We start from the raw sequence: 27,266 nt of genomic DNA, 5'->3' as shown, positions 1-27,266 counted from the left end.
TCTTCTAGACAGGGCGTCGGCGTTTCCGTGTGATGATCCCTTACGATGACGGATAGTGATGTCATATTCTTGGAGTCTCTGTATCCACCTGGCTATTTGACCCTTAGGATTCTTGAAATTTAAAAGCCAGGTCAATGATGCATGATCGGTGCGGAGCAGGAATTTTCTGCCGTATAGATAGTGATGGAACTGTTCTACAGCTTTGACTATGGCGAGCAACTCTTTCCTGGTGACACAATAATTCCTCTCCGGTTTAGACAGGCACTTGCTCCAGTACGCCACTACACGTTCTTGGCCGTCTATTTCTTGGGACAAAACAGCACCAACACTTTCATTACTCGCGTCGGTGTCGAGAATAAATGGTCGGTCAAGCTGAGGATACGTCAGGATTGGAGCAGATGTTAAAGCCTCCTTTAAGTTGTTAAATGCATCCTCGCATTCTTTTGTCCACAAGAACTTTTGGTTGCTCTCTGTCAGCTTGTGTAGGGGTCTTGCGATGAAAGAAAAGTCCTTCACGAATTTCTTATAGTAGGTGCAAAGCCCTAGGAAGCTTCTCAGCTGATGGACATTTTCGGGACGTTTCCAGGATTTAACGGCTGATACCTTTTCAGGATCCGTGCGCACACCTTCTGCAGAAATGACATGTCCCAAGTAAGTCACTTCCTTTCGGAACAATTTGCATTTAGCGGGACTCAGCTTCAGATTGGCTTCTTTCAGTTTCTGAAGCACCTTCCTAAGATTTTCTAAATGTTCTTCAAAACTCTTTCCGACGATGATGATGTCGTCCAGGTATATGAGGCAGGCTTCGTAGGAAAGGCCTTTCAAAACAGTTTCCATAAGACGTTCGAATGTTGCCGGCGCATTACACAGTCCAAACGGCATCACCTTGAATTGCCAAAGCCCTTGTCCCGTAGTAAATGCCGTCTTTACTCGGTCTTCAGGCTGTATTTCTACCTGCCAATACCCACTCTTTAAATCAAGTGTTGAGAACCACTTGCTTCCAGAAAGAGTGTCTAGAATGTCGTCAATTCTAGGAAGAGGGTAACTGTCTTTCTTCGTAACCTCATTCAACCGGCGATAGTCGACGCAAAATCTTGTTGAGCCGTCTTTCTTTCTGACTAGGACGATGGGAGATGCCCATGGACTTACTGAAGGCTCGATGACATCGCCTTCTTCCATATCATTTAACAGTGTTCTCACCTCTTCCTGTTTAGCAAACGGTAGACGTCTTGGATGTTGCTTGATCGGGGGATGATCGCCGGTATCTATTCTATGTTGTGTCAAACCAGTTCGACCCACGTCAGAAGATGAGCGGGAGAAAACAACTTGAAGATCTTTAATGACGCGATCGGCAGCATTCCTCTCTTTATCGTTTAATTGCGCATTCTGCAATAACTCCGATGTAATTCTCTCTGAGGACACGGATTCTTGGATGTTACTCTTTCTTTCAACAGTGGTTACTGGAGTACATGCTGCAACCACTTCACCTTTCTTAATAATTCTCCCCTTCTCAGTTACATTGGCGACTCTCACCGGGATAACCGTTCTGGATAGGTCGACGAGTGTTGAGGCTACTAGAACTCCTTTTGGGCTATTACAGTTATTGGGATATTCTATGATGCCGTAGCGGAAATTTCTGTTTTCGGCTATGGATCCAGGAAGTTAAATTTCTGTTCTTGCCGGTATTGTGATATTGTCTTGTGCTATGATTTTATGGACAGATTTAACTTCATCATTGACTCCGAATAACGCTATGTCCTCAGATGTAGAATGCAATTCGTTATTTTTAAAGTCCAAGGAAAAATTGTATTTCCTTAGAAAGTCCAATCCGAGTATGCAAGAATCAGTGATCTCTGCTACATATGCCGTGTGATGGTAAGCGGCACTTCCAAACGTGATGTTAGCATTTACTTTTCCATCGATGTTGATCTTCTCACCGGACACAGTCTGTAGGGTAACGCAGGGCGGCGTCCAGATAAGTTTGCTTCCCAGTTGTTGAGCCAAATCTTTTCGGATGATGGTAACGTTGGCTCCTGTATCTATCGTCATATTGCAGGGAACTCCATTAATATGTCCTATTATGAAAAGTCCATTACTGCCGCCTCTCACTGCAGAAATCTGAAGCGCTTTAAACTGGGGCTTTTCATGATCTGGCAACCTCCGCCCCGCGAGATGGCCACTAATTAGTTTCCCTGCTGTTTGTTAGGAGCGGTCTTAGCATCCGTGCCCTGGGGTGTTCTGCAGTTTCGTCGGATGTGTCCTTCAGCACCGCAGTTCCAGCACTTTACGGTCGGTTTCTTGTCACCAATATTCTGTCTCAAGGCGTTCAGTTGTCTAGTTAAATCGTCTAGACGAGCAGTGACTTGATCCCCTGGCTCCTGGACTTGAGCAGCTCTGACTGGATGGCGGTCTCGACGGGTGGCTTGCTGGGCTGCCTCAAATTTCATGGCATACACTAAAGCGCTTTTCAGATCTTTAACATCCGCCATTCGCAGTGCTTTCTGTATTTCAGGGTCCCGGATGCCATCGATGAAATATTGCAGGGACAGGATTTCCCTTGTTTCTGTCGGGCACTCCGAAAAGGCGTGATGTGACAGCCTTTCAACATCCGTGGCGAGCTCCTGAAGCGTTTCGGTGAGCTTCTGTTGACGAGATTTTAATTGGAGCCTACTGTAGTCTTTTAAACATTTCTCGCCGAAGCGCAGCTCCAAAGCGCCGGATAGAGCTTTGAAATCTAGCCTTTGATTTTCGGGAAGCGTCTGCAGGATATCCGCTGCGTCTGCTCTCAGAGAAGCGGCGAGATGACAGGCCTTAGCTTGGGAATCCCATCCATTCGCATCCGCAACGATAGAAAATTGTGTCCTATACACCTGCCAGGAGGTCTTCCCATCATATGTAGATAGTTTCAGAACGGAACGAGCAGGCATCGATAAAAATTTAAAACCTTCAGAATTGTTTCCTACCGTCGCTATGCACTTCTTTAGGCTGTCAACTTCTTTGGCGACGGCAGCAGAAACCCTATCATCAATTTGTTGTTCGACGGCAGAAACTCTCTCTTCTATATGTTCTTTTACAGAAGAAATTCTTTCTTCTACTTGTTCTTTTACCGAAGAAACTCTTTCTTCTATTTGTCCAAGTTTAGTTTCAACCGCGTCTATTCTGCCTTCCATAGCCTCAAATTTATTTTCTATTACGCAGGTAATTTCTCTTTTCATTTCGTCCTGACCTGCTTTCATCTCGTCTTTAAGGTATTTCATCTCTTCCTTAACGCATTCCTGGCCCAATTTCATTTCTTCCTTAACGGATATTTGACCAGCATCCATTTTCTCTTGTACAGCTTTTATATCTTCCTTAACGGAGTTGACGGCTCCTTCCATCTTTTCTTGGAAAGCAGCAAATGCAGTCATCATTTGCCTGAATTGTTCTTCCATCGCTCTTGTTATTGGCATTCAAATCCCACTTCTGACACCAAAAATTGTTGCGTGCGTACGGGTTCGTTATGAAATGAATGCACAAGTCCGATGAAAAATGAACAAAAATTTATTATTATCACAACAAAAATGCTTAAATTTTCTCAAATTATCTTGCAGTATTACAATATCTCACAGTAGTTATCTTTTAACTACTCAAATGTCCAATAGAACGTAATTCAAAACAGCTAAAGAACGCTAATCCGCGAATTCGCTACAATCAACAACAGTAGTTTTCTAAACAACAACAAACTAAACAACTACTACAAACTGAGATGTTTTTCTCCTTTTATAAGATTTTAAAATCACGCGCTAGAATTTTCCAGCACTTTCTCGAAATCAAAAAGAGATATTTATTTATTTAATGCACGCGCTCTTGTATTTTTAATTTTTTTCCGGCTTAGCTTTCTTTTAATATTCGTCACGCGCTGCACTGCGCGAGAAATAAAACCATTTAATTTATAATTGAACTAACATTAGCTTTTTAAATACCAAATTCGTAACAATATAATGGCGAAAACAGTTGCAATAGCATTTTAAATGATATTAAAGAAGCCAAATATTATGAAATAATGTTCGATTGCATTCCAGATGTGTCGCATACAGGACAAATGAGCCAGGTGATTCGATACGTAAAAATATGTGGTGATGTGTGTGAAATAAAGGAGGGCTTCATTGATTTCATAGAAGTTGGTGAAAAGACAGGAGAATGCATTTTTCAATGGATTGTGGGAAAACTGACTCTTGATGGTTTGGATATTGGATAATGTGGTGGTCAATCTGACGATAACGGATCTAATATGGCCGGTAAATTATAACGGAGTACAAACCAGGATTACAGAAATGAATCAGCTGACCGAATATGTGCAATGTTTGGCTTACTCTTTGAGTCTTGTCGGCGTGCATTCTGCCTCATCTTGCCCCGAAGCCTAAATATTTAGCTTTTTTGTCGGATCCAATATTCGATGGGATATTACAAAAAGATGTACAAAAACCAACTTAAAAGGAAGCAGTCAGACGAGATGGTCGGCAAAATATGTGGCTGTGAGAGCTCTTCTAACGAATTTACCAGAAAGTAAAAATTAAATTAGTAAAATCCTTGAAATTAATTAATTATCCTCTTAGTGCAGAATCAAAGTACTAAGCAGGACATCTGCTACATGTTGTAAAAAATTTGAATTTCTTATCAACCTGATAATTTGGCCTAATAGTCTTCGAGAAATCAATCGAATAAATATTGAAATTCAAAAGGAAGATACTGTTCTTGCTCGTTCCATCGCATTAATGGAATGTCTGACCAAAACTTTGAAAAAAGTGAGAGAAATACCTATGGCATATCGCATAAAAGAATCTAAAGCAGCAGCCGAAAAAAATTGAGATTGAACTTATTTTGACAAATAAACGAATTCCAAAGCACAAAAAGCAATTTGATGAGTTGTAATAGGTCGAATCATGAACACTTCATCCTGTTCAACTATTTTCTAATGCAATGAAAATTGTATTTGATCGAATCTTATTAGAAATTAAAACGAGGGTTAACAGCGCTACTACACTAAATTCAAATTTCTCATTTCTCATTGGTCGTGAAATATTGAATATGTCAACTGAAGAATTGCAAAAGAATGGAACAGATCCTGCAGGAAAATATGAGCGAGATCTAAACGCATTTGAGTTCTGCCAGGAACTTGCCGTTTTTAAACACAAAGCCTTTTTTATGTCATAAAAAAGGCTAGAATTTTTTTATCTCTTGCGACAGATCTACAAGTATAATTTTCAGAATGTCTTTTACAATATTTGCATTGCCCTGCAGATTTACTCTATGCTTCCAACTACATCCGCAAGTGAGCGAAGTTTTAGCAAATTAAAACTTAATAAAAACTATCTGAGATCATCCATGAACGAGGAGCGTTTATCAAGTAACGAAGTTCTGGCAATCGAAAATCAAACAGTACATCAAGTTAATTATGACGATGCCATAGATTTATTTGCAGAGTAAAAGGCTCGCAGAGAAAAATTTTAATTCCGTAATATTTTAAATGCGTTAGGTAAGAACTTAAAATTATTAATGAAATAAGAATTATGAAAAGAAGTACAAATACTAACCTTTCTCTTTCAGCAGTAGCTCGTATTGTTGTTAAGTATAGCTAATGAAAGTTAGTTACTTAATTAATCAGCTCATCGATTGTCCCAACTTACGTTATCTATTGTTTGTAACTAAAGATTATTTTTATTACGAGTGCATATTTGATTGAACGTTAGGACTTACTTATTTAAGTATGTTATTGAAAAAAAGGAATTTGATTATTCATTGCATTAGTGATTTGTAAATTGTATATATTCGTTTAAGCTATTATTGGTAATGTGACATTTCTATTTTTCGTATTATGCTGAACTGCTTTAGTATTTAGTACTGAATTACTTTCCATTACTATGGCTAGTTATTGTTGCAAACATTGCAAAACTACATATTTCAAAGGAAAAGTAAATTTGATTATTACAGTGCAAAAATAGTCTTTTGTATGAATATGTAAATATTTATTATGTTATCGAGCTATGTGAGGCAGATAGTAAAGTTCTTGAGTAGCCTACATAAAAGCGTTACAGGGAAATGGAATTTTAAAGTGCCAGGTTAAAGTTGTTATTTTAGAGAATTTGGTGTGTTCATTATTGAATCTATTTCATTCGTGATTTGTAACTTATATATATTTGTTTAAAATATTAATTAGTAACGTGTCAGTTCTATTTTTTGTACTATGCTGAACTGCTTTAGTATTTAGGACTGAATCATTTTCCATTGGTCTGGCCATTGTTGCAAATATTGAAAAATTGCGTATTTCAAAGAAAATGTAAATTTGATTATTACAGTACAAAAATAGTTTTTTGTGCGAATATGTAAATATCTATTATGTTATCGGGCTTTGTGAGGACGATAGTAGAGTTCTTGAGTAGGTTACATGAAGGCGTTATTGTGAAATGAATTTTTAACGTGCTGGGTTAAAGTTACTATTAGTATCGAGAAATTGGTATAAAATTATTCAATCCATTGCATTAGTTATTTGTAATTTGTTTATATTTGCTTAAATAATATTTTTTATTACTTAGTAGTGTGTGATTCCTCTTTTCGTACTGTGCTGAACTATTTTAGTATTTAGTACTGAGTTGTTTTCTATTAGTATCATTTATTAGTATGAGTAGGTATTGTTGCAAATATTGATAAAAATCCCTATTTCAGGGCAAATGTAAATTTGATTATTTCAATGCACCGGAGAAGAAACTGCATTAGGAGGGTTCACACGGGTTTTTAATTATGTAAATTTTGGTATGTATGTTGAGCCACCAGCGGCTGAATGGTAAAGTCTGAACACTAGCAGTTCGGTCGGGGGTTAGAATCAAGCGAATTAGCTGGCTGTATGGGTGTTTCCGTCGTTTCTCTCATGCATAACTTAAATATGAGCCAATTACTCTTAGAAAGTCTTCAGCGATTTCTTCTCTTAGGCAGGTGCTTTGTCATAAGTAAAGAAACTAAACCCTTTGTTATGTTTCTTTTATAACAAAAATGGCACATAAAGAATTTCTTATTATAAAATGGATTTTATATTTTATCTCAAACCCTACACATTTCTATGTTTATTCAAAGAATTAAAATTTGTTAGAGAAACTTTAAGATGGGTGAGGGCGGCAGTTTTAAGTTTTTGCCCCGCCTAGGAAAAATGCTAAATCCGGCGCTGTAGTTAAGAACATTTATTAACTACATTCAATCAGTTTTTCTTATCAGGCTGAAAGAATTCATCTCAACAAAGCAGAAAATTAAAATACTTTCCGTTGTTAATAATTTTTTAACAAAATCCTTAGATACTAAAATCTAGCTTTGCAACTGCAATTTCTCTTCCCCCTCCCAGTAAAACTTCGTCTTTTTTCAAAAAAAGAAAAAAAATCTGATGTGGATACCACATGACTTCCGGGTACGGCGTATTAAATTATACACATTTCATTTTTTGGCTGCATTTCGACTTATTTCTTCGAATTTCGTTAAAAATATACCTCATTCAGTTAATTCAGTTCTCACTTCGCGGCAAAGCAAAAATACATAAAAACTCATTGCGCCTTATTAAAATTGTAAAATACAGAAAAACATAAAAAAACACCAAATACAGTTAAAACAGTTAAAAAAAACAATTTTTACAATTAAAATTACAATTTTTATTAAAAAAAAAGCAATTCGACCAGCGTGCAAGAAGACAGATTTTTTCGGTGCACAAAACCAAAAGTTTACATCCCACTCGGCAAAAATGCATTGAAGGTGCAAAAACTGACTGAATTCACTATTCAACTGAGTTTTAAATGTAAGCAAATGGCGGTTCATTAGGCTTAACTCGCCACTTAAACTTTTAAATTATTGATAATTCTACAACGATTGCATGCAGATAAACTAAAGGCATAAAAACCTTAACCGGAACAGAGAAACCACATAATTCAGTCACTTTTAAAGCAAAAAGAAATGCCCTAAGTTATAACTTGTGTAGCTTATACGTAAATTTTGCATTCAGTGCAACATTATAACAGACGAACCAGCTCATGATCCGTTAAAAACAATATATCAATCTATAGACTTAATTATAATATAAAGTAGGAAAAAAAACCGCTATTTAACGACGACATGCCCTTTTCTCTGCTTTACAAACCGCTGAGAAAAGCCAATATTTATTTTGTATATAAAAGTAATACATTTTAGGCATTAATGAAGGGAATGTCTCTATTTGTTACTACAGAATATATAGAATTCCAATGGATTATTGCAGAGCCCATCATAGAATTGAAAAATTTATACGACTACACAAATCGAGACCTTGAGTTAACCTTTCGTTATGCATATTAATTGCTGACTAACAAGTGAATTCTATTAGTTACAAATTTTTCAATCTTTTTGTACAGACTGGAATCAAGAGAAGAGGTTACATCCCAGCTACTTCAGCCCTCTGGTGCGACGTTGGGTAATCAATAGTGAAGATACAGAAAAATTAGAAAACATTGCTTTGGAAAGGCAAGATGAAATAACCATTCCTGATGTCATTAAACCATCTGCTACATTAAATTTCACTTCCGAATCTAAATTGTAATGTAAATATGAATAAATAAAACTTGAAATTTATTTAACGAGTACAATTATTTTTCCTTTTTGAATAAATTCCGTTTCCTTACAATAAAACGTCCAACTGAATCTTCCGTATGTAACACTACCTTTGGAACCTTACCAAAGACGATTGATATTTAGGATCATGAAACTCTTACTGGGATTCGAACAACGGATCTTCCAACTGCCATTTGAACATGCTACATTACACCATGAAAGCAAGCACAAGGAAATGTAACAATTTCTTATAACTTCCCACATTTACACAAATTCATTACTATTATGAGCATTAGCGGATTGGCCAGGGTGTCAGCTCGTCTAGCGGTAAATAAGTCCCCTTAAAATATTAAACAATATGTGATGTGAAAAATCTTAATGATCTTTTAATAACTAGAAAATATACCAGAAATTCCAATTTATAATAACATGCAACTAATTTATGTTGTCGTGCTATTTTAATGAAAAATTTTAATAAAATTATTTTTCAAAATACTTTAGAATATTGCAAATATCTCTAAAAATAATTCTGATTTTGAATTTATCAGGTCGATGCATTTGATGTATAGACTCAGAGCTTTAAACCTGAGACTGGGCAACAGAATTTAGCTAGAAATTCTAATATAGAATCATGATGTGCAGCAGAAAATAACACTGTAACATACATTTCACCACAAAAAATATTTTTTATTGTTTTGACATCAGTGCGCCTGTCAGCTTTCCACTTTGTGTTTACGTCAGATTATTTTTAAATTAAAAATTTAGTTAGGGTTGTGGGAATTTTCTCCTATTAGGCTTTCAGCGGAATGCTGCAGGTTTTTTACGTGCTTTAAAGAATAACTGCTTGTTTCATTACTTCTCCAAATGGGAAAATCACTAAGAAGTGATAAGAATAAATAAATAAATAGTTTTCATTACTTCTCCAAATGGGAAAATCACTAAGAAGTGATAAGAATAAATAAATAAATAGTTTTCTCATATCTAGCAACATAAACTGGTTGATCATAAAATAAATAGGGCTGTTGCAGTTAACCGTTTAGACCATTAACCTGTTGCAGTTAACCATGGTACCAAAATCTATTCACGAAATTCGGTAACTAGAAGTGCATGCCTAAGATCACCATCCAAGGAGATAAAAGTTTTGTAGCCGCCATAGACTATATAAAACAATTTATCAATATGCAGCAACAGATATTATTATTTATTAAAAATAACATTTAAAAGTGTAATTTGGGAATTTATGATAAATGGGAGATGTTATTTTTTACGTAATTTAAGTTCATGAAGTTTAAAAGCAATTTATACCTCAAATCTTTTGATCTAAAATTGCTCACATCAGAGTAAATTTAAATTTGTGAAACTCAGCATTACCATTAAAAAAAGAATTTTTCAAAAAAATAATAAAACATTTTAAAGGTTTCAGATTTAAAATTACGTCCAAAGGGGTGTTTTATTAACGTTTTGTGTGTTACCTTAATTTATTAAGTATCATGTTCTTTGCACTTAAACCATAAAATTCAGTTCAATAGCAATAATTCTATAATGAGCATATCTTTAGAATTTCTATACACTGTTCCGCGCGCTGAAGATAAAAAGGTTTTTTTTCCCCGTAGAGTGTTGCTATTGCTCGCTTTTAAATCGTTGAGTTTGCTCATCAAAAATTCGTTAAAGTTTTACAAAATATGAAACCGATAATAAAACAAATTCCAAATTTCAAATTTGGTCTTCCAGATGCCCTTATTCGCAGTAGGATTACGTCATTCAAAATTGGATGGCTCTAGGTACCGTTGTTTTATCACAATGCAAAAAACATACATACATTTATGCAGATTCTTCATTATTTAACTTCTTCAGTTATAATACAGAGCGATAGTATTTGGTGGCTATCGCTCTGTATTATAATTGAAGAAATTAAATAATCGGCCACAGGGATATACTAATTACGAACCTAGTGGTTCTGGTGGCTCGGAAAGGTCTCTTATTATTGACCGGCCCGTAACGAAGGCTCTAGCAGTCAAGGGTGGCGTCCTGGGTATGCTGGGGAATGTCCATAGGCAGTCAATGGTGCACCCTGGAGTCTTTGTTACTCAAGATGCGTTGACGCCGATCTCTCCAAGATTCTAGACCAGGGGTAGACCCCAGGGTCTAGTTCGGTGGGGGGTAAGGACCCATAATGTCATTAAATTGACGGGGAGGGGAATGCCTAAATCTTATCTTATCTGCTAAGTTTTTCCCTACAGTCTTTCAAATAACATATACCGTGTCCCCGCTTAAATCTATTCATCCAAATGCTGCTGAAATCGCACATCTCTATTTTTCAATCAGTGTAAATCTGCTTTCCCTTTTCTGTCGGAAGAGGTCCTGAAATTGGTACCACATCACTCTACCGCTAGCAAACTACTCGTACAAAGCAGCATCAAGGTTTACCAATTTTACCCTCATGCAAAGATTTTCGCTTTTGGATTTCATTGCTAGAATGTCTATTGCTGTAAAATTTCAACAGTATTCTTTATTTTTCTGTATATCATATATGGTTCGCATCCCAATTCCGTATGATTCTACTATAAACCGAGGATTAGTACTTTTCTCCATATTTTGCAAAATTTCTACTTTTTGCATTATCGTCAATGCAACGTGTTTATATATTTTCAACTCTGCAAGCATCAAAATCATGAATGCATTACTTACCTGTCACTATATTAAGAAGCGCTGAAATTAAATAATATGTTTAATTTTACCTAGGAAAGATGCAGCTAAAATAACAAAATGACAAGATTAAACAATCTCGTAAAAAACAAAGCTCAGGAAATATAACCATGTCATTTATGAACTTGAAAGTGAAACTGAGTGAAGTCGTATGCTTCTTTATCTCAATGCAGATTGGATGGGCGGGAGGAAATTTTACCATAATGTATGGCTTGGTAAGTAATTCTGTTATGACATCATTAACACAAGAATGAGTTATAGACTCAGGAGCTTCAATTCATATGACGAGTGGTCAGAGGTTTTTTTTTCTCGGTTAAATGACTTGAGTAAACAAATAGTAACTGTAGGAAATGGCACTAAATTAAATTTCCATGGTGTTGGTGAAGGCTATTTTAAAATTCAAATGTTCAGATAACACAAATAAAATATGAAAATGTCAGGAACTTACTTTCTGTTCAATCGTGTGCGAACAAAGGTTGTATTGTTACATTCGATAGTAATAAGTATACCATTAAAAGAAATAATGTACTTATAGCTCATAGGTTTTGTTGTTACATTTGATAGTAATAAGTGTACCATTAAAAGAAATAATGTACTTTTAGACCATGGCAATGCACAACAAGGCTTATATAAATCGAGGGCAAGGCCCAGTTGACAAGAAAACTTATTCAGCTAATGGTATTATATGTTCTAATACAAACTGCATATTAAAATGGCATCAAAGGTTAGGTCACAAAACTATAGATGTGATAAAAAAAACTTGAGAAAAATAATCTAGCAGTAGGTATTAAATTTAGCAAATGCACACTACATGTTAAAAGCAAAACTAACAGAAAAACCTCATCCGAAAACTAGTTTTAGATATAAGAATTCACTAGATTTAGTGCACTCAGATGTTTGTGGGCCAATGAAAGTTAATAGCTTAGGATGGAAAAGATATTTCCTAATTTTCATTGGTGAATATTCACGTTATACTCAAATTTATTTTATTGCTTCAAAAGATGAAGTTTTAGACAAACAGTATGTTGCATTAAGAACAAATAAAGGTTCTCAGATCTGACAATAGTACTGAATATTGCAATGGAACTATTGAAGATTATTTTTTAAAGAAACATTAAATTCATTAAACTTCGGGTCTTTATTACTCAGCACAGAACAGCAACGCAGAAAGAAAAAAAAAAGTTCTTTAATACAAATGACAAAAGCTGTGCTATTAAATTCAAAATTACCGAGGGGTTTCTGGACTGAAGCAGCAGCTACTGCCGCATATCTTCAAAATGGGTTACCAACCAAAGCCACGTATAAAACATCGTAATTACGGAATGGCAGAAAACCTAATTTAAGTCATCTAAGTATTTGGATGTAAAGCATATTATTTAGCGAACAAACAAAAAGCGACGGAAATTAAGATAACAAAAAGCAGGAAGGAATATTCATAGGATAAAATTTAAGAAGCAAAAGACACAGGATATATGGAGATGGAAGGAAAATAACAGTTAGTAGAACTGTTAAATTTTCAGAAACTGTGCCTGTATCTGACAAACATGTACAAAATAATACCAAAGATTTAGAATTAATTCATTTTGATATCTCGGAAAGTGCTGAAGAAAATAACAAAGAAATACCTCTTGATGATGATTGTATAAAAGATTCAAAAGGATCTGAAGAATTAATTAAATGTGAAGAAGAAAGTGTAGAAAGAACGGTTTCTAGTAAAACTAAGGGTAATTTCCACTAAACTGATTCTCCTATAAAGCAGAAGACGAAAGATCAACATTACCTTGAAATAAAGATCCAGAAAGTTTTAAAGAAATTTTAAGCTTACCAAAATGAGAACAAGAAGCTTGGATCAAGGCGATGGAAGAAATAAATTCTCTAAAAGAAAATTGAAACTTATCAGCTTACAGATTTACCACTAGGAAAACATGAAAGCATGCAGTAGGCAGTAAATGTATGTTTAAAATCAAATAGAATGAAACTGATATAAAGATAAAACACAAAGCAAGATCAGTAGCCAAAGGATTTACCCAAAAATATGGCAATGATTATGGTGAAACATTTTCACCAGTTTGAAACACACTACAATTAAAAGTGTTTTTAGCAGGGGCAGCATATAAAAGTTTAAAAATTCATCAACTAGATGTTAAAACAGCATTTCTGCATGTCAAGTTAAATGAAGAAATATGCATGGAACAACCAGAAGGATTTGTAGTTCCAGAAGAAATAAATAAAGTTTGTAAATTAAAGAAGGCAATTTATGGTCTTAAACAAGCAGCTAAGTTTTGGAGAAATTAAAAATACACTGAAAAATATTGGGTTCAATCAAAACACAGCAGATTCATGTCTTTTCACAAAAGGGGATTGTGATAAAAGAATTAATGTATTTGTGTATGTTGATGATATTCTAATAAGTTCTAAAGAAGAATAAGAAATTTTTTAAGTAATTAGCGATTTAAAGAAATATTATCTAATAAAACATCTAGGTGAAGTTAAATATTTCTTAGACATGGAAAGAAATCGAAATGAGGATGGAAGTTATCTCTTATCTCAGAAAAATAAATCAGCTTGTCAAGCAATTTCAATTTGAAGAAGAAAAACTTACTAGCATGCCAATGAAAACAAATTATTAGTGTGTAAATAAAGAAGAAAATCTTCAACTTTTCCAATGATACATTTCGCCAAGCCATTGGAAGTCTTTTGTATATATCGTAAATCACAAAACCAGATATCACAGCTTCAGCTCACATACTTAGCAGAAGATTTAATAATTCACATCAAAAAAGACCGGATTGCTGTAAAAAGAATCATTACACATTTGAATACAACAAAACTTCTACATATTATGGAGAGTGAATAACCTAGTCTTAGTTTATTCAGATGCTGATTGGAGACAAGATATTAAGGCAGAAAATCCACATCAGGAAGTGTAATTTTATTAGCCAAAAATTGTGTTTCATGGTTTTTTAAAAAACAAACATATGTCTCTTAATCTTCAGCAGAAGGTGAATATGTTGCTCTCTCACAAGCAATGCAAGAATTATTGCGGCTGTTGTAATTAACAGAAGATTTAAATCTACCCCCGACTTTAGAAAAAGTGTTTATTGGTAAAGTTGGGGGTACAGTGTTTGAAAAGTACAGCTCGCGCTAAACACATTGACATAAAGTTTCATCATATATGCGATTTGCATAACAAAAGAATTATAAAACTGTCTTATTTTTCAACAGAGCAAATGATTGCTGATATTATGACTAAACCCATTTCTAAAGCTAACAGTTTTGCAGGAATCAATTACAACTGGCATGAATTTCATTAGCAAAACAAGAGCAATGTTAGATTAAATTAGTGTCACTTTTGTATAATGAAACTCTTCAACATAAAAAAAAAAAAAAAAAAAAGAGCGCTAAATGATACACTGGTGAGAGTATGTTCTTTTCAGATGCAAACAAGTCTTAAAAAGGTTTTGCACTTGCATTATTTTTTGTGCTTCATTCTTTTCATCATGTTACCTTCTTTTATAGAATACACGCCTGCTAATATTATCTAATAAGCCTGAAGCTATTTAAACCTTATAAATGAATCTCTTATAAGTTTTTTTATTTCAACACTTCAATTCAAATGTTTGTAAAGACTGTTAACTTTGATTTGTGTTCTATTTGTATTCTATCCGAGTTAAGAAAATTCTCCAAGTTGTTAAATAAAGATAAGTTTATTCTAACTTATGATTCTTTAATAAAACTGTGCTAAAGATAGGATAGTGTATTAAAACGCCTTAACAGTGTTAAATGCACGGCATATAAAAAATACAACAAATACCCTTGAATATTTAAGGAAACTTGCCCCAGCTGGCAAATAAATAAAAACACTTATCAAAAGCAGATCAGCATACAAAAGAGGACACTCAGGAAATAAACTACTTCCTTGTGCATTACCTAAGTTCTCTCTAAATTCCAGCTAATTTGCATTATGGCGGAGGCTGACAACAGAAATAAAAGTTACAGGAAAGAATTTACAAAAAAAATAAAATAAAATGTCAGCTAAAATAAATCTTATATGTCACTTGTTCAATCTGATTAGCAATGATTATAAAAACACTATATGAAATCAACACTAGTGAAATATGTTTATTAAACATGGTGCAGTTTAATTTGTTTTAACAAATGTATTTCTCTAAGTTGGAAATCAAAATATTCCTTTCCCCCCCCCTTTTTTTTTTTACTTTCTAAGCCTACCCTTGCATTTTATGCTAGTTCTTTTGTTTGTGTAACAGAAATTTTTATGACAATGAACTCTGCAGGAACTTAATGAGCATGTTATATAAGGATTTCCCGTAGGTCTTACATATGTCTTGTTTTATAATTTACTTATAAAGGTTACAAAGAAAAACAGAAGCCATTTTATACAATTTTTTAGTGATTTCATCACTTCTATAACATTATTCTGTTCAAAACAAACATATCTATACAAAAAATACATGGAATATCTTCACATAAGCTACAATAAAAGCACTATAAATGTATGAAATAAAGCTCAAATAACAGAAGTCATTCTATATATACTAAAAAGTACATCAGCATAATGTTCTAGACTTATAAATAGATAACAACTGAAAGCACTGATTATTTTGTCACATATTAAATATAATAATAATAGTATATCACAGCTCTTTCAAAAAGAATATGTTGGGCCTTTTGAACAATTTGGCCGAGATGATTTGGCATCAAAAAAGCAATAAAAAGAAGGAAAAGCAGTAAAAACAATAATAATTAAACTTTTACAATGCGTATAAATGCTGATTGCAATATCAGTCACCCCCCCCAAAAAGTGGTGAATGGTAATTTTATCACAAGAATTTTTATCCATTTCTTTTAGAAATTGGAGTATTTTCAACTGTAATTCACACACATTACAGTATTATGTTATTACAATGAAAATAATGTAATAAAGCACATTCAAAAAGAGTATTAGAGGTATGCCATAGCACACTTTAAAAACCATTATTAGGTTTATACAAAAATGGTTACAAATAATTTTGAAATATTGATATTTTCTTTTGACAGAAACACTACACTCTTCATTTAGAAGAAAAGGATTATAAGTAACACATGCATACTTTGAGAACAGTAACTTGAAACCATATCTAAAATGAATGAATAGTTTAATAGAATAAAGGGGAAAAGGCATCTACAATCTCAGAAAACAATCTTAGATACTTATTTAAAAAATAAATAAAAAAAAAAAAAAAGTAGATTTAACAGAAATGACATGACACACATTCACATTTTTACTATAATTATTAAATGCATTTAAGTAGTTCATAAAAACTATTTCACACATGAACAGGAAAATGATTAAATCAAAAAAAAAATATATATATATATAACTCCTTAAAAACAGTTAATTTTATTTGTAAAATACTCACCATTTTAAAACTGTTTACTGGCACATTTAAAAAATCATGTAATAAATTAAAAATACAAGTGCAGAGGATAGCAGTTTTAAGTTTTTACACATAAAATGTTATTTTAGATTTTAAAAAAGTAATATGCATTATAATACACAGAATTTTTGAACAAATACAACAGCAATTGAAGGCATATTAACATAAATTATTCTATTCATAAAACTGAATCAAATAACTGACAGCAACTATTCTTAAAATTTAACTAGTCATACTTCACTCAGAATGCTTTTAATTTGTTTTGCTCCCCCCTCCATGAATAGTACCTTTCTTAATTGCATCGTATCAACTTTGTTTATGATTTACACTCAATGCATAAATAATTTCCGAATATTTTAATACTATACCTACAAAATGACCTATATGAATTTGTATGTATGTATGAACTTTCAATTTGTAACTGACTATTGCAGATCCAGAATCGAATATAAAACTACATGTAATTCTATTGAGTAACTACTTTGTATTTCCAATATACTAATTAATATATTTTAATTACAGTACAGTCTCACTTATCCGACATACCCTCACACCAAAAAGTAATAATAATAATAAATAAAAAGCATCAAACAGCAACAAGGACTGTATGTAATTAACGAAACCTTTTTGTTCCTATTGTTGCTGCTCCCAACCCTGGTGCGCCTATTTAGGTACGACTCATGGATCTGTCATTCAGTGAAGAGCAGAATCATTACAAGAGGATCAATTTATATCCATCTGTTACTATTTATACATATGTATATGTGTGTGTGATGTGTTTAATTTGAGAAACATTGTAGTGGTGTTTAAAAGCTGAAATTTATACAAGTACAGAAATATTGGTGATAAAAAGAAAGTCGTTGCATTGATGAAACAAGTACTTGAGGCAATCAAAACACTGGATAAGACAGAGACAAAACATAAGATAGTTGATGACTTTGGACAGGTAACAGCAGGAGACAGGAAAAAGAAGCAAATAGAAAAATAGTATGCATTAAGAGTTATTTTGTGAAATATGCAGAATGCATTAAAAGAAAGAAAAACTACGAAAAAGTGATTGAAGTGTTCTATGTTTGCTTTACACACAGTATGAAATAACTAATGATGAATATTTCAGGACTTATTTTACATAAAAAGACACTGCATTTTCAGAATGATTTCAAAGGTAGTGTCAGCTGGCTCAGCCGATGGAAGAAATGCTACGGTACCTATTAGTTAAGCTTTTGCAATGAAAAACATATCAACAAATTTTGAAGAAATTGAAGCATTCAATAAAACATTTCGGGATAATAGAAACTGAAAGCTTAATGGATGATCAGATATTTCACTGTGATGAGTCAGGACTTAACTGCAAAAAGTTACCTGGTAAGAATCCTGCAGCCAGAAATGAAGTGGCAGCCCCTGGCTATAAGAGTAGTAAGGAATGGATGACGGTTTCAGAATGCTAAAATGCTACATCAAATCCTAAAATGCACCTTGTAATGATTGGAAAGCATAAAATTCTAGAGCCTCTAAAATAGTTTAAAAAAGCACTATGCCTGCAAAATACTTCAAGCAGAATAAGAAAGGATAAGCAGTGATATTTTTAAGCCCTGTAACAATTGGAAAGTTGCATATTTCTACTTTTAAAATAGTCTTAAAAACACTGTACCTTTAAAATACTTTAGAGAGAAAATTGCATGGCTGAGCAGTAAAATTTTCAAAGACTAGTTCTTTAAAGAATTTCTTCCTTCAACAGAAAGTTTTTGATAGAAAATAATTAAGCAAGAAAAGTTATTTAGTCACTAGGTAATGTTCCAATACACTCTGATACAAGGGAGCTTCAAGATGGTAACATTAAGGCAATGTTTCTACCCCCTCAATGTAACTGCCATATGCCAACCCGTAGATCAGGGCATTTTAGAAATGATAAAAAGGAACTATCACAGGAAGCTACTGTCCACACTGATAGACAAAATTGAAGAAGGATAAGACATGATTCAAAAACTGAAATGCATCAATGTAAAGGATGCAGCTTATTGGGTTAAACAGGCCTGGGCTGACATTAAGGGCTACAACAACTGCCAAACCATGTAATAAGCTAAAGGGCGATGATGAAAGTATAAAAATGAAAAGCACAGATAAAACCAAAGAAACCAGTCTAGCTTTAGTGCAACATATCCGTGGATATGAAGATGCATCTTTGCAAGTTGGATGATGGTTGATGAACAATATGAAATAACTAATGAGGAAACTGTTGCTCTTGTCAATTACAATGAAAACAAAACTGAAGATCATGATCAAGAACTGTTAAGCCTCACAAAATTCCACATAACATCAAATCTAAGGCTCCAGAAACTAAATCTATTGAGCTATAAGAAGGTGCAAGAATCAATATGATGCTGCAAATATGGCAACACTTTGCAGCAAAGAAACAAACTCATTAGGAAAGCAGACTATGATCAAAATTTTCTTTCAATCATTACAGGACTCAATTTCTGAAGTACTGCATGTAATGTTTTTAATTTCAGAATATTCTATGACTAAGTTCATTTTTTTCAGTTTATTTCTCCTGCTCTGTTACAAAACATGATTATGTTTGTAAAGTGTATATAATATAGTTTAATGTTTAACAAACATTTTCTTAACACTTCCCTATTATCTGACACTCTTGCTTATATGATGTTCTGCCTGCCTGTTTATGTCAGATACGTGAGACTCTACTGATTTCCTTTTTGTAAGATTTATATTTTTACTTGTCATTCTTTATGAAATATATACTTTCACATACAATGCGTATGTTAACCAGATTTCTAATTATTATAGAGTATGGTTTTGATCTTCTCCCCCCCCCTCCCAAAAAAAAAACCAAGCCATCATTGACAAAATTACACTTGATTATATACTCAGTCAGATAAAATTATATTCGTATGAAATCATTTATTAAATTTTAGGACAGAATAAGAAGAGTTAAAAACATTACCAGCAATTTGCAACATTTTAAAAACAATTTTATAAAAGTTTAGTATGCAAAACCAAATCAAAAAATATTTCTATTGTTAATATAACAATTCAATATTTCTAAATATACTTTAATATTTCTAAAAAAAAGATATGGCATATGCTCTACTTCAATATAATAAATTAACTATACACTTTTTACACACAAATTTCTCCATAAAAGCATCAACTAGATGAAGATGGAGGTCGATCTGCAGCAGAGTCGCAAGAGATGGTTACTTTATCGCAGTCTGGATCTACATTTTCAGTAACTGGGTCTGGTTCCTTTTGAGATTTCAAATTCTCGGAGCTTACAAACTTTGAAGGACCTGAGCTCTGTGAGAGTTTGTTTGCATTTGAAGCATTACCAGTGGGTTCAAGTAATAAAGAATTTAATACAGGTTGACTAACAGATGTGGAAATTTCAATATTATCGCTTTTAGTCCGACGAGATTCATCATTTGGTTGAGATGGTGAGTAATGTATTCTCTGTTTAAATACTGATTTATCACTTTGTGAAAAACATATTTCAGGAGTCCTAGTACCAGATGTCCTTAGAGGTTCATAACTGAGATATTCGCTCACAGAGCAGGAACTTGAACTTATTGGTAATTCATTTTTACCTATATTGGGGAAAAAAAAAAATTATTAAACATTAAAATAATTCTGAAAATACCAGGACACCTTTATGATGATGGCCTGTTACAAACACGCCAACACATTTGTAAGATAATATTGATTGTATAACACAGATGATTTATCTTGCAAACAAAAGATGCAGTTTTAGATATTGACAACTATAGCATCAGATATTAACAAGTGAAGTCTAAAAGTTCATAGATACTTCAAAAATTTATAAACAAAGGGGTGCAACAGAATAATGTTTACAAGAAAATGCATTCCCCCTTCTTTTGGGGAAAGGGGGAGGAGGGATTGAGAGTAAATATTTAATTCAATTTTTTACCAATAAAAAGCATTCTACCATACCCATAGTAATGATTAAAGTCATATCAGTTTTGAAAATGATTTATTCAGAAATAAGAAATCCCATACTGAAGTTGTACATGTAAAGGTTTTCATGATTTCCATAAAGAGAAGAATCTATTCAATATTAATTTTATTGTTATTCTCATTCTGATCATCTTTACTGAAATCTTCAGCAAAAAGGTGAACTAAACATTTATTCTCAGTCAGGAAAAATAGCCTCCCTTTAAAAGTATTTTTTAGAAAACTTTTGTATACTTTTTGTCCATACTTTGTAACATCTACTTACTAAACTCAGTTCTTTAAGAACTTCTGATTTTTCAAGACTTTTATGAACGTATCACCTTATCGATTTATCCCTTATGATCTTTTAAATACATTCCCAGCTTATTTTTAAAATGAGATAATCTATTATGTAACTCATATAAAAAACAAAAAATTTGTTGAGTGATTGGGTATTTTCTGATTATCTGCACCCCCATCAAAAGATATTCTTTAGGCATAATAATATGTCAACATGCACAAATAATATTCTTTAGGCATAACAATATGTCACCAACATACTAATAAGACAAACCATGATGTCACCCAAAAGTATTTATGTGGCAACCTTGATATGGATATAGCACATTTGTTTTAGCCAGTGTGCAATTCCAAAGTTGTATGATGCCAACTCATGATGTGCAACTCTTTGATGCTATTTTAAGATAAAACTTATCACTGTATACATGTGAAGAACAGCAGCACAAAAAAAGAACTTCTCAAAAAAGGTATTTATTTTATTATTGATGTTTCCCACTTTTTAATTTTATGAACTGACTGCTCTTGTGTGTTATTCTTAGTGCGGCACTATTTTGAAAATGGCTGCTGCCTTTTGTGTATTATAGCTAGGTGAAAAATCAGACACCAATGAGCTCGCCAATGTTTTCTAAAGTTGCCAATGAAATCCAACTTTTTTGTGGGAGTATGAGTAATATGACAGTACTACTGAGTATTTACGTTATAGGTAAAATTCTGCTTAACAACAGACTGTTATTAGATTAAATAGGAACAGCTAATTTTATTTTTGCATAGATTTTAAATATAACTGTTTTTAAAATCTACAGAAAAATACGGCTGCTATTTTGCCTAATTTTATGTTATTAGATTAGTTGTCTGAAAAAGGAACTCAAAAGACAGATATAATTTTCAGCATTAATTATACATCAGCACTTTATAAAGCTACATGATTCAACAGTATTAACAAATTGACTATAGCAATACATTTTTTCTCAAATATTAGTTTTAATTTAATAAATTAAATATGAAAAAATATAAATATATTAAATAAATAATTATATAAATAATAATATTAATAAGATAATAAATAAATAATTATGATATTAATGCAATAATAAATTCAAAGTATGATATAATAAATGAATAATTATGATAAAAAACATAAATACAGTGGAACCTTGAGATATGAGCACATCTATGAGGAAAGTATGAGTGAAAAATTTGCCTCTAAATACAAGCATTGACTCCAGTAATGAGCAATGAGCCAGGCTGTTGGTATAGCGTTTCTCGATCCGGCTCAGCTCAGGGAATCCCCTTGTCAGATCACTCAGTGTTTCTTTGATCTACATGTTTGTGCGGTTGGGAGTTAATGGTTTATTACATTTAACGTGAAAATAATTATTTCACCATGCCTCCCAAGAAGATTATTGCCTCAGACAGTGTTGCAAAGAAAAATAAGGTAGCCATGGCCGTTGAAATTAAGAAAGAAATCATACAAAAACATAAGCATGATGTAAGAGTGAAGGAATTGGCGAAGACGTATGGCCTTTTGACACCAACGGTCTGCACTATTCTAAAGAAGAAGGAAGAAATTAATAAACTTGATGTAGGCAAAGGAGTCACCATTACTTCCAAACATCGTTAGAAGCTGCTGTTGATGTGGATTAACAAGAAGCAATAAGATCGGTGTCAAAAGTTATCATAAAGGTAAACTATGTTTATATTATTTATCAGTGTTATTTAATAGAAAAATTGATTTTTATGTTGATATTATTGGGGGTACGGAATAGATTAACTGAATTTCCATTATTTTCAATGGGGAAGTTTGTTTCTAGATACGAGAAATTCTATATACAAGCTGGAACAAATTAAACTCATATCTCGAGATTCCACTGTATATTAAAATAATTATAATAAAATATATTAAATAAATTAAATATATATATGTTTATTAATAGACACATATAATTACATCAGCACTTTAAAAAGCTATATGATTCAACAGTATTAACCAATGACTACAGCAATCAACTTTTTTTCCAAATACTAGTTTTAATTTCATCCAAACAGGGAGAAAAAGTTTCAGAATGGATGTACAGAATGATTCCAAAATTTTATCTTACCAAATTCTATGCAAGAAAAAATATAACTTTGCTGATAAAAAAGGGGGGCTTTAATTTTAAATTTAACAAAACTTACCAGACACAGAACCATTCATATCAGCTGCTGGAGACAAATCCATCATCCCCTCTCCACGGTTTAACAAACATGAAAGATATGAGGGATCGTCAGCCAAATAATCTAACAGATCTTCTTGCTCCAATTCCAGCTTTGCTTTTTGCCATTCTCTTTCAATCTGCTCCCATTCAACTTGTGGAGTTCCAATGGACACTCTGGGCTTCTGAACATCTCTTCTAAGAAGAGCTTTCGTTTCTTGCTCAAAATTTTTTATTTTTTCTTGAGCCAGGGCACTCAGTTCATTATATCGATGGTGTACAATGTCCTCCTCCAAATTTGCTACTCTTGAACTAGCTCCAGCTTCTGAATCCAGGCCTGGACTTATTGCTTCGCAAGGCAAAGAACCATTTCTAGGTTGCCGCTCCTTTGATAATGACCTTTGCTTTGTTTTCGAAGAACCTGAAATTAGACTAGAACAACTTCCAAAACTGATTTCGGACAGATTTTCGGGCTCTACTTGATTGGCTTCCGTATTATTCAAAGGCAAGAAATTCGTTGGTAAACTACTCTGCATATTTTCATTAATGAGTATATCTGCATCATCTGCTATGATTCCAGATCTCTTCTTTGCATTTTGAGAAGCATCTTTCCGTTTCTGCCGATGCCTCAAATGGCGTGTGGCTGTATTGTAAAGAGATGTAAACATTTCATGAGGAAGGGAATCCAAAGTGTTTTCTGCAATTAAATATACAAATGCTACAGAAAAAAAAAACATTCAGTAATTCATTATAAAATGCTACACAATACTTCTAATTTAATTATCTTTAAAATATAACAAAAAATATTAAACAGAAGCTTAGGCCAGCAAATGTGAAAACTAATTAATCTCTCCGTCATGCGTAACGCGTCTAGCGCATTCAAGTGAAACTTTTGCAGGATGGCTGTGATGTGCTTCAAGCATTCTTTTACATTTTAAAACTTTTAAATGTTTGAAAGGCTTTTTAAATGTTTCCTTATTTGAGTTTTTATTTTTGTTTGTTCTAATAGCTCCTAGAGGGCAGCACTAATCAGACATTCTATTTCAAATTGGATTTGCACAGGGTCTTATGAATATTCGTGCCATTTTGCATAAGATGCAAGACAGTGGAATATGTCTACTCAGCAGGGGGAAGGAAAGTGTGTGTATGTGATTATGGCAAAGCCTCGAGGGCTATCTGCCTAAAGGGAGGGATGCCTTTGTGGAGGACTTTCTAAGGGAAACTGGCTTGTATACGCATTACACATGGGGAAAACCACGAAAACGCCCATGCAGCCAGCTTGTTCGCGGGATTCAAACCGTGGACCAAACTACCAGTGTTCAGCGTCTTTACCACTCGGCCGCTGGTGAGAGGAAAGAGGTTGTGAAGTAGAAAGACAAGAAGGATATATGTTTGATGAGTACAGTCAGTGGACTGCTTGGATCAAATGCTATCAAATTATCCTGCAGTGAGAAATAAGCAAAGATTTATTATTCCAAAACATCTCGACATTTATTAGATATGGCCATATTTAACGCATATGCTTTGTACAAGAAAAGTAGTGGCAAATTAGATCACTTGGTCTTTCAGGCTTGATCTTGTAAACATAATCATTACTGAATATTACAAACCAAGAACAAATGCTCAGAAAGAGTGTTATTTGAGCAGCTGTGATGTATCATGTCTTACTGAAAGGCACTTTATAGACCACATCCCACCTACTGCAAATCAAAAAGTACCAAGAAGATGTTACATTTGTTGAAGAAAAACATTGTTAAGGGAAAAGGTGTGCAAAGAAATGTAATACTATTGTAAAGAATGTGATGTAGGATTATGTATTACCCCATGATTTAGAGTTTAACATACTGTGAAAAATTTATAAAGAAAAGGAGTTATCTATTAAAGAAAAATGTTAGTACAATTTGAATATATTTTTCAAAATAATAATCATGTTTTATTTCCTTATAATTTTACTTAGTATTCATTTGCATTCATCCACTGCAAACAGATGGAAAGTGATGTCTGTACAGAGAAAACAACACTACATGTGGCAAAAAGCAGAGGGTTGCTGGGGAGAAATTTTCACGGACAGGAGTGGACGGCGAAAGGGTTAAAAGTACTAAAGTTGCATAATCTATCAATGTTCTTCAAATTTGATTTATATTTCAAAATTTTAACATCAGCAACAAAGATAAATGACAAGATAGGAACTGTTTCAGTTTCTTTTCTTTAATTACTAATGTACAAATGAAATGTTGTTACATTGATTATAGCAAAGTGACAATTACCAAATAAACTATTACACAAATTGACAATTACCAAAGATAAAAAATGCAAAACTATAATATACAATACAGGATATTTAATAACATTAATGTTTCTAATCATACTTAATTCAAAATAATACTTGAGTGAAGCTTTGGAAAAAATTCGCAGCAATTTACTATCCTCACTATTTTTCTACACCTTTATTAAATGAATGTAGTTGATTTAATCACGATTCACATAATAATGCTACAAATTAACATTACTCATATTTCATACTGATTTGCATTTCTACATAAAATTTTACATCTTCAAGTAACTTCCAATTACCTGAGGCCAGACAAGCCCAAAAAGAAAAAAAAAAAAAAAGACTAAATCAATTTATTTTTGAACGATGGAAAAACTACTACCATAAAAAGTCAATGTAAAACAGAACTTCTACATAAAATACAAAAACTAAAATGGCTGGGATAACAACAGTGATTAGATGATTGTTAGAATATTTTATAATTGTTTTTATCCACAACAGTATAAAATTTAAATTAATATAATCTAGGATTGATAAACATTGTTAAATCATGGGTTAAAAGCAAATTTATCAATCCTTAAAAAAAAAAAAAAAAAAAAAAAAGAGGAAGAAAGAAAGAAAGAAAAAGAAAAAAATCAAGTGTACAGCCATTAACCTTCCATTTCATAGTTACTGCTACTGGATATACAAGAGTAATGTAAACAAGAACAAACAGTAGGTGCACTATAAATTGAGGAAGAAGCATAGACAGGGGCAGGAAGAAACAAAAGATGTGCACACTTGCTAGAGAAAGAAAGTATTTTTTAATATGGATTTATTTCAATAACCAGTCAAATAAAGGTATTCAATATATTAAACTGTTTGAGATGCAGGTAAATTTTCAATAGTATTTTTCTGTTAAGTATACATGGGTTATTCCTCCTCCTCCTCATGCTTTTCTAACTGCCCTCAGATTAAATATAATCATTATGTCTGGTATTACTCCAGTTTATGAAATGACAATGTTTACTAAATCTGACGTTTTGAAACATGCAATTTATGTACATATACATTTTACCATAAAGCAATAAAAACTTAAAGTATGATCAATAACAATAAAGTAAAAGTTTAAAAGCTGTTAAAATATTAGGAAATTCAATGGAAAAAACTGACTGATTGCTACTAAAAAAATTTTACATTACCGTCCAACTTATTCAAGTTGCCTAGAAGTGCATTTGATTGCATCGTAGAGGGAGGGTGAGTTTTTCTTTTATCTTGAGCATTTACTTCCAGAGGTATTAACTCCCCACAGTCCTCAAAAAGCCATTCAGCCTATATTAAAATAATAAATTTAATAATTAAAATCAAACTAAAATAAATATCAAGACTTGATAAAGCTTTAGCTTTTAACAAACAATATTCTAAAAATTAAACAATAAAAGTCACTTAAAAAGATTAAACTATTGTTTTTATATGGATGTCTGTTTCCCTTGCATATTTTCTCCCTGCCTTCAACATGCAAATTTTTTTTTTTTTTTAAAGATACAGCAGCAATATGTAAGACACAGAAAACAGACTATGCCATGTTGTAAAGAGTTAAATTTTTTAGAGTAAAAAATTTCAAAAATCAATTATGTTATCTGTAGGCTTTAAAACATGAACCTTCGACTTGTTAGATGAATGTGCTAACTGCAAGATAATTATAAATGATCTATAAGGTTTTAAAACAGTGTATTTAAGAAAAGATTAACAAAGGAAAATAACACATGAAAATAAATGTTATATGTCCAAGTTTTCCTTCATATCATCACATAT

General features: G+C 32.9%; 2 protein-coding genes across 9 annotated transcripts in view; one reads left to right on the top strand and one right to left on the bottom strand.

Annotated features, from left to right (window-relative positions):
- Nucleotides 1-8,619, top strand: part of LOC118194422 (sodium-coupled monocarboxylate transporter 1-like) — a 56,660-nt gene extending 48,041 nt beyond the window's left edge. Inside the window, exon 11 of one of the 2 annotated variants that reach the window (XM_085810348.1) lies at nt 8,403-8,619. In XM_085810348.1, the coding sequence (XP_085666474.1) occupies nt 8,403-8,587 (185 nt within the window). In that variant the 3' untranslated portion in view covers nt 8,588-8,619. The remainder of the gene's footprint in view (nt 1-8,402) is intronic. The other variant, XM_085810349.1, reaches the window with a different exon arrangement.
- A 7,074-nt stretch (nt 8,620-15,693) lies between these two features.
- LOC118198647 (rho GTPase-activating protein 23-like) overlaps nt 15,694-27,266 on the bottom strand; it is a 136,442-nt gene continuing 124,869 nt past the window's right edge. For 6 of the 7 annotated variants that reach the window (XM_085811749.1, XM_085811745.1, XM_085811746.1 and 3 more), the window contains 3 exons: nt 26,654-26,783; nt 23,184-23,897; nt 15,694-20,344 (listed from right to left, as the gene is read on the bottom strand). In XM_085811749.1, coding sequence (XP_085667875.1) covers nt 19,908-20,344; nt 23,184-23,897; nt 26,654-26,783 — 1,281 coding nt within the window. In that variant the 3' untranslated portion in view covers nt 15,694-19,907. The remainder of the gene's footprint in view (nt 20,345-23,183; nt 23,898-26,653; nt 26,784-27,266) is intronic. The other variant, XM_085811748.1, reaches the window with a different exon arrangement.

The sequence above is a fragment of the Stegodyphus dumicola genome, chromosome 2 (genome assembly GCF_044657685.1).
Source record: "Stegodyphus dumicola isolate Sdum_Otavi_A_Nest chromosome 2, ASM4465768v1".
Taxonomy (NCBI): domain Eukaryota; kingdom Metazoa; phylum Arthropoda; class Arachnida; order Araneae; family Eresidae; genus Stegodyphus; species Stegodyphus dumicola.
The sequence above is the reverse complement of the archived record's forward strand: the minus strand, read 5'-3'. Positions and strand labels throughout refer to the sequence as shown.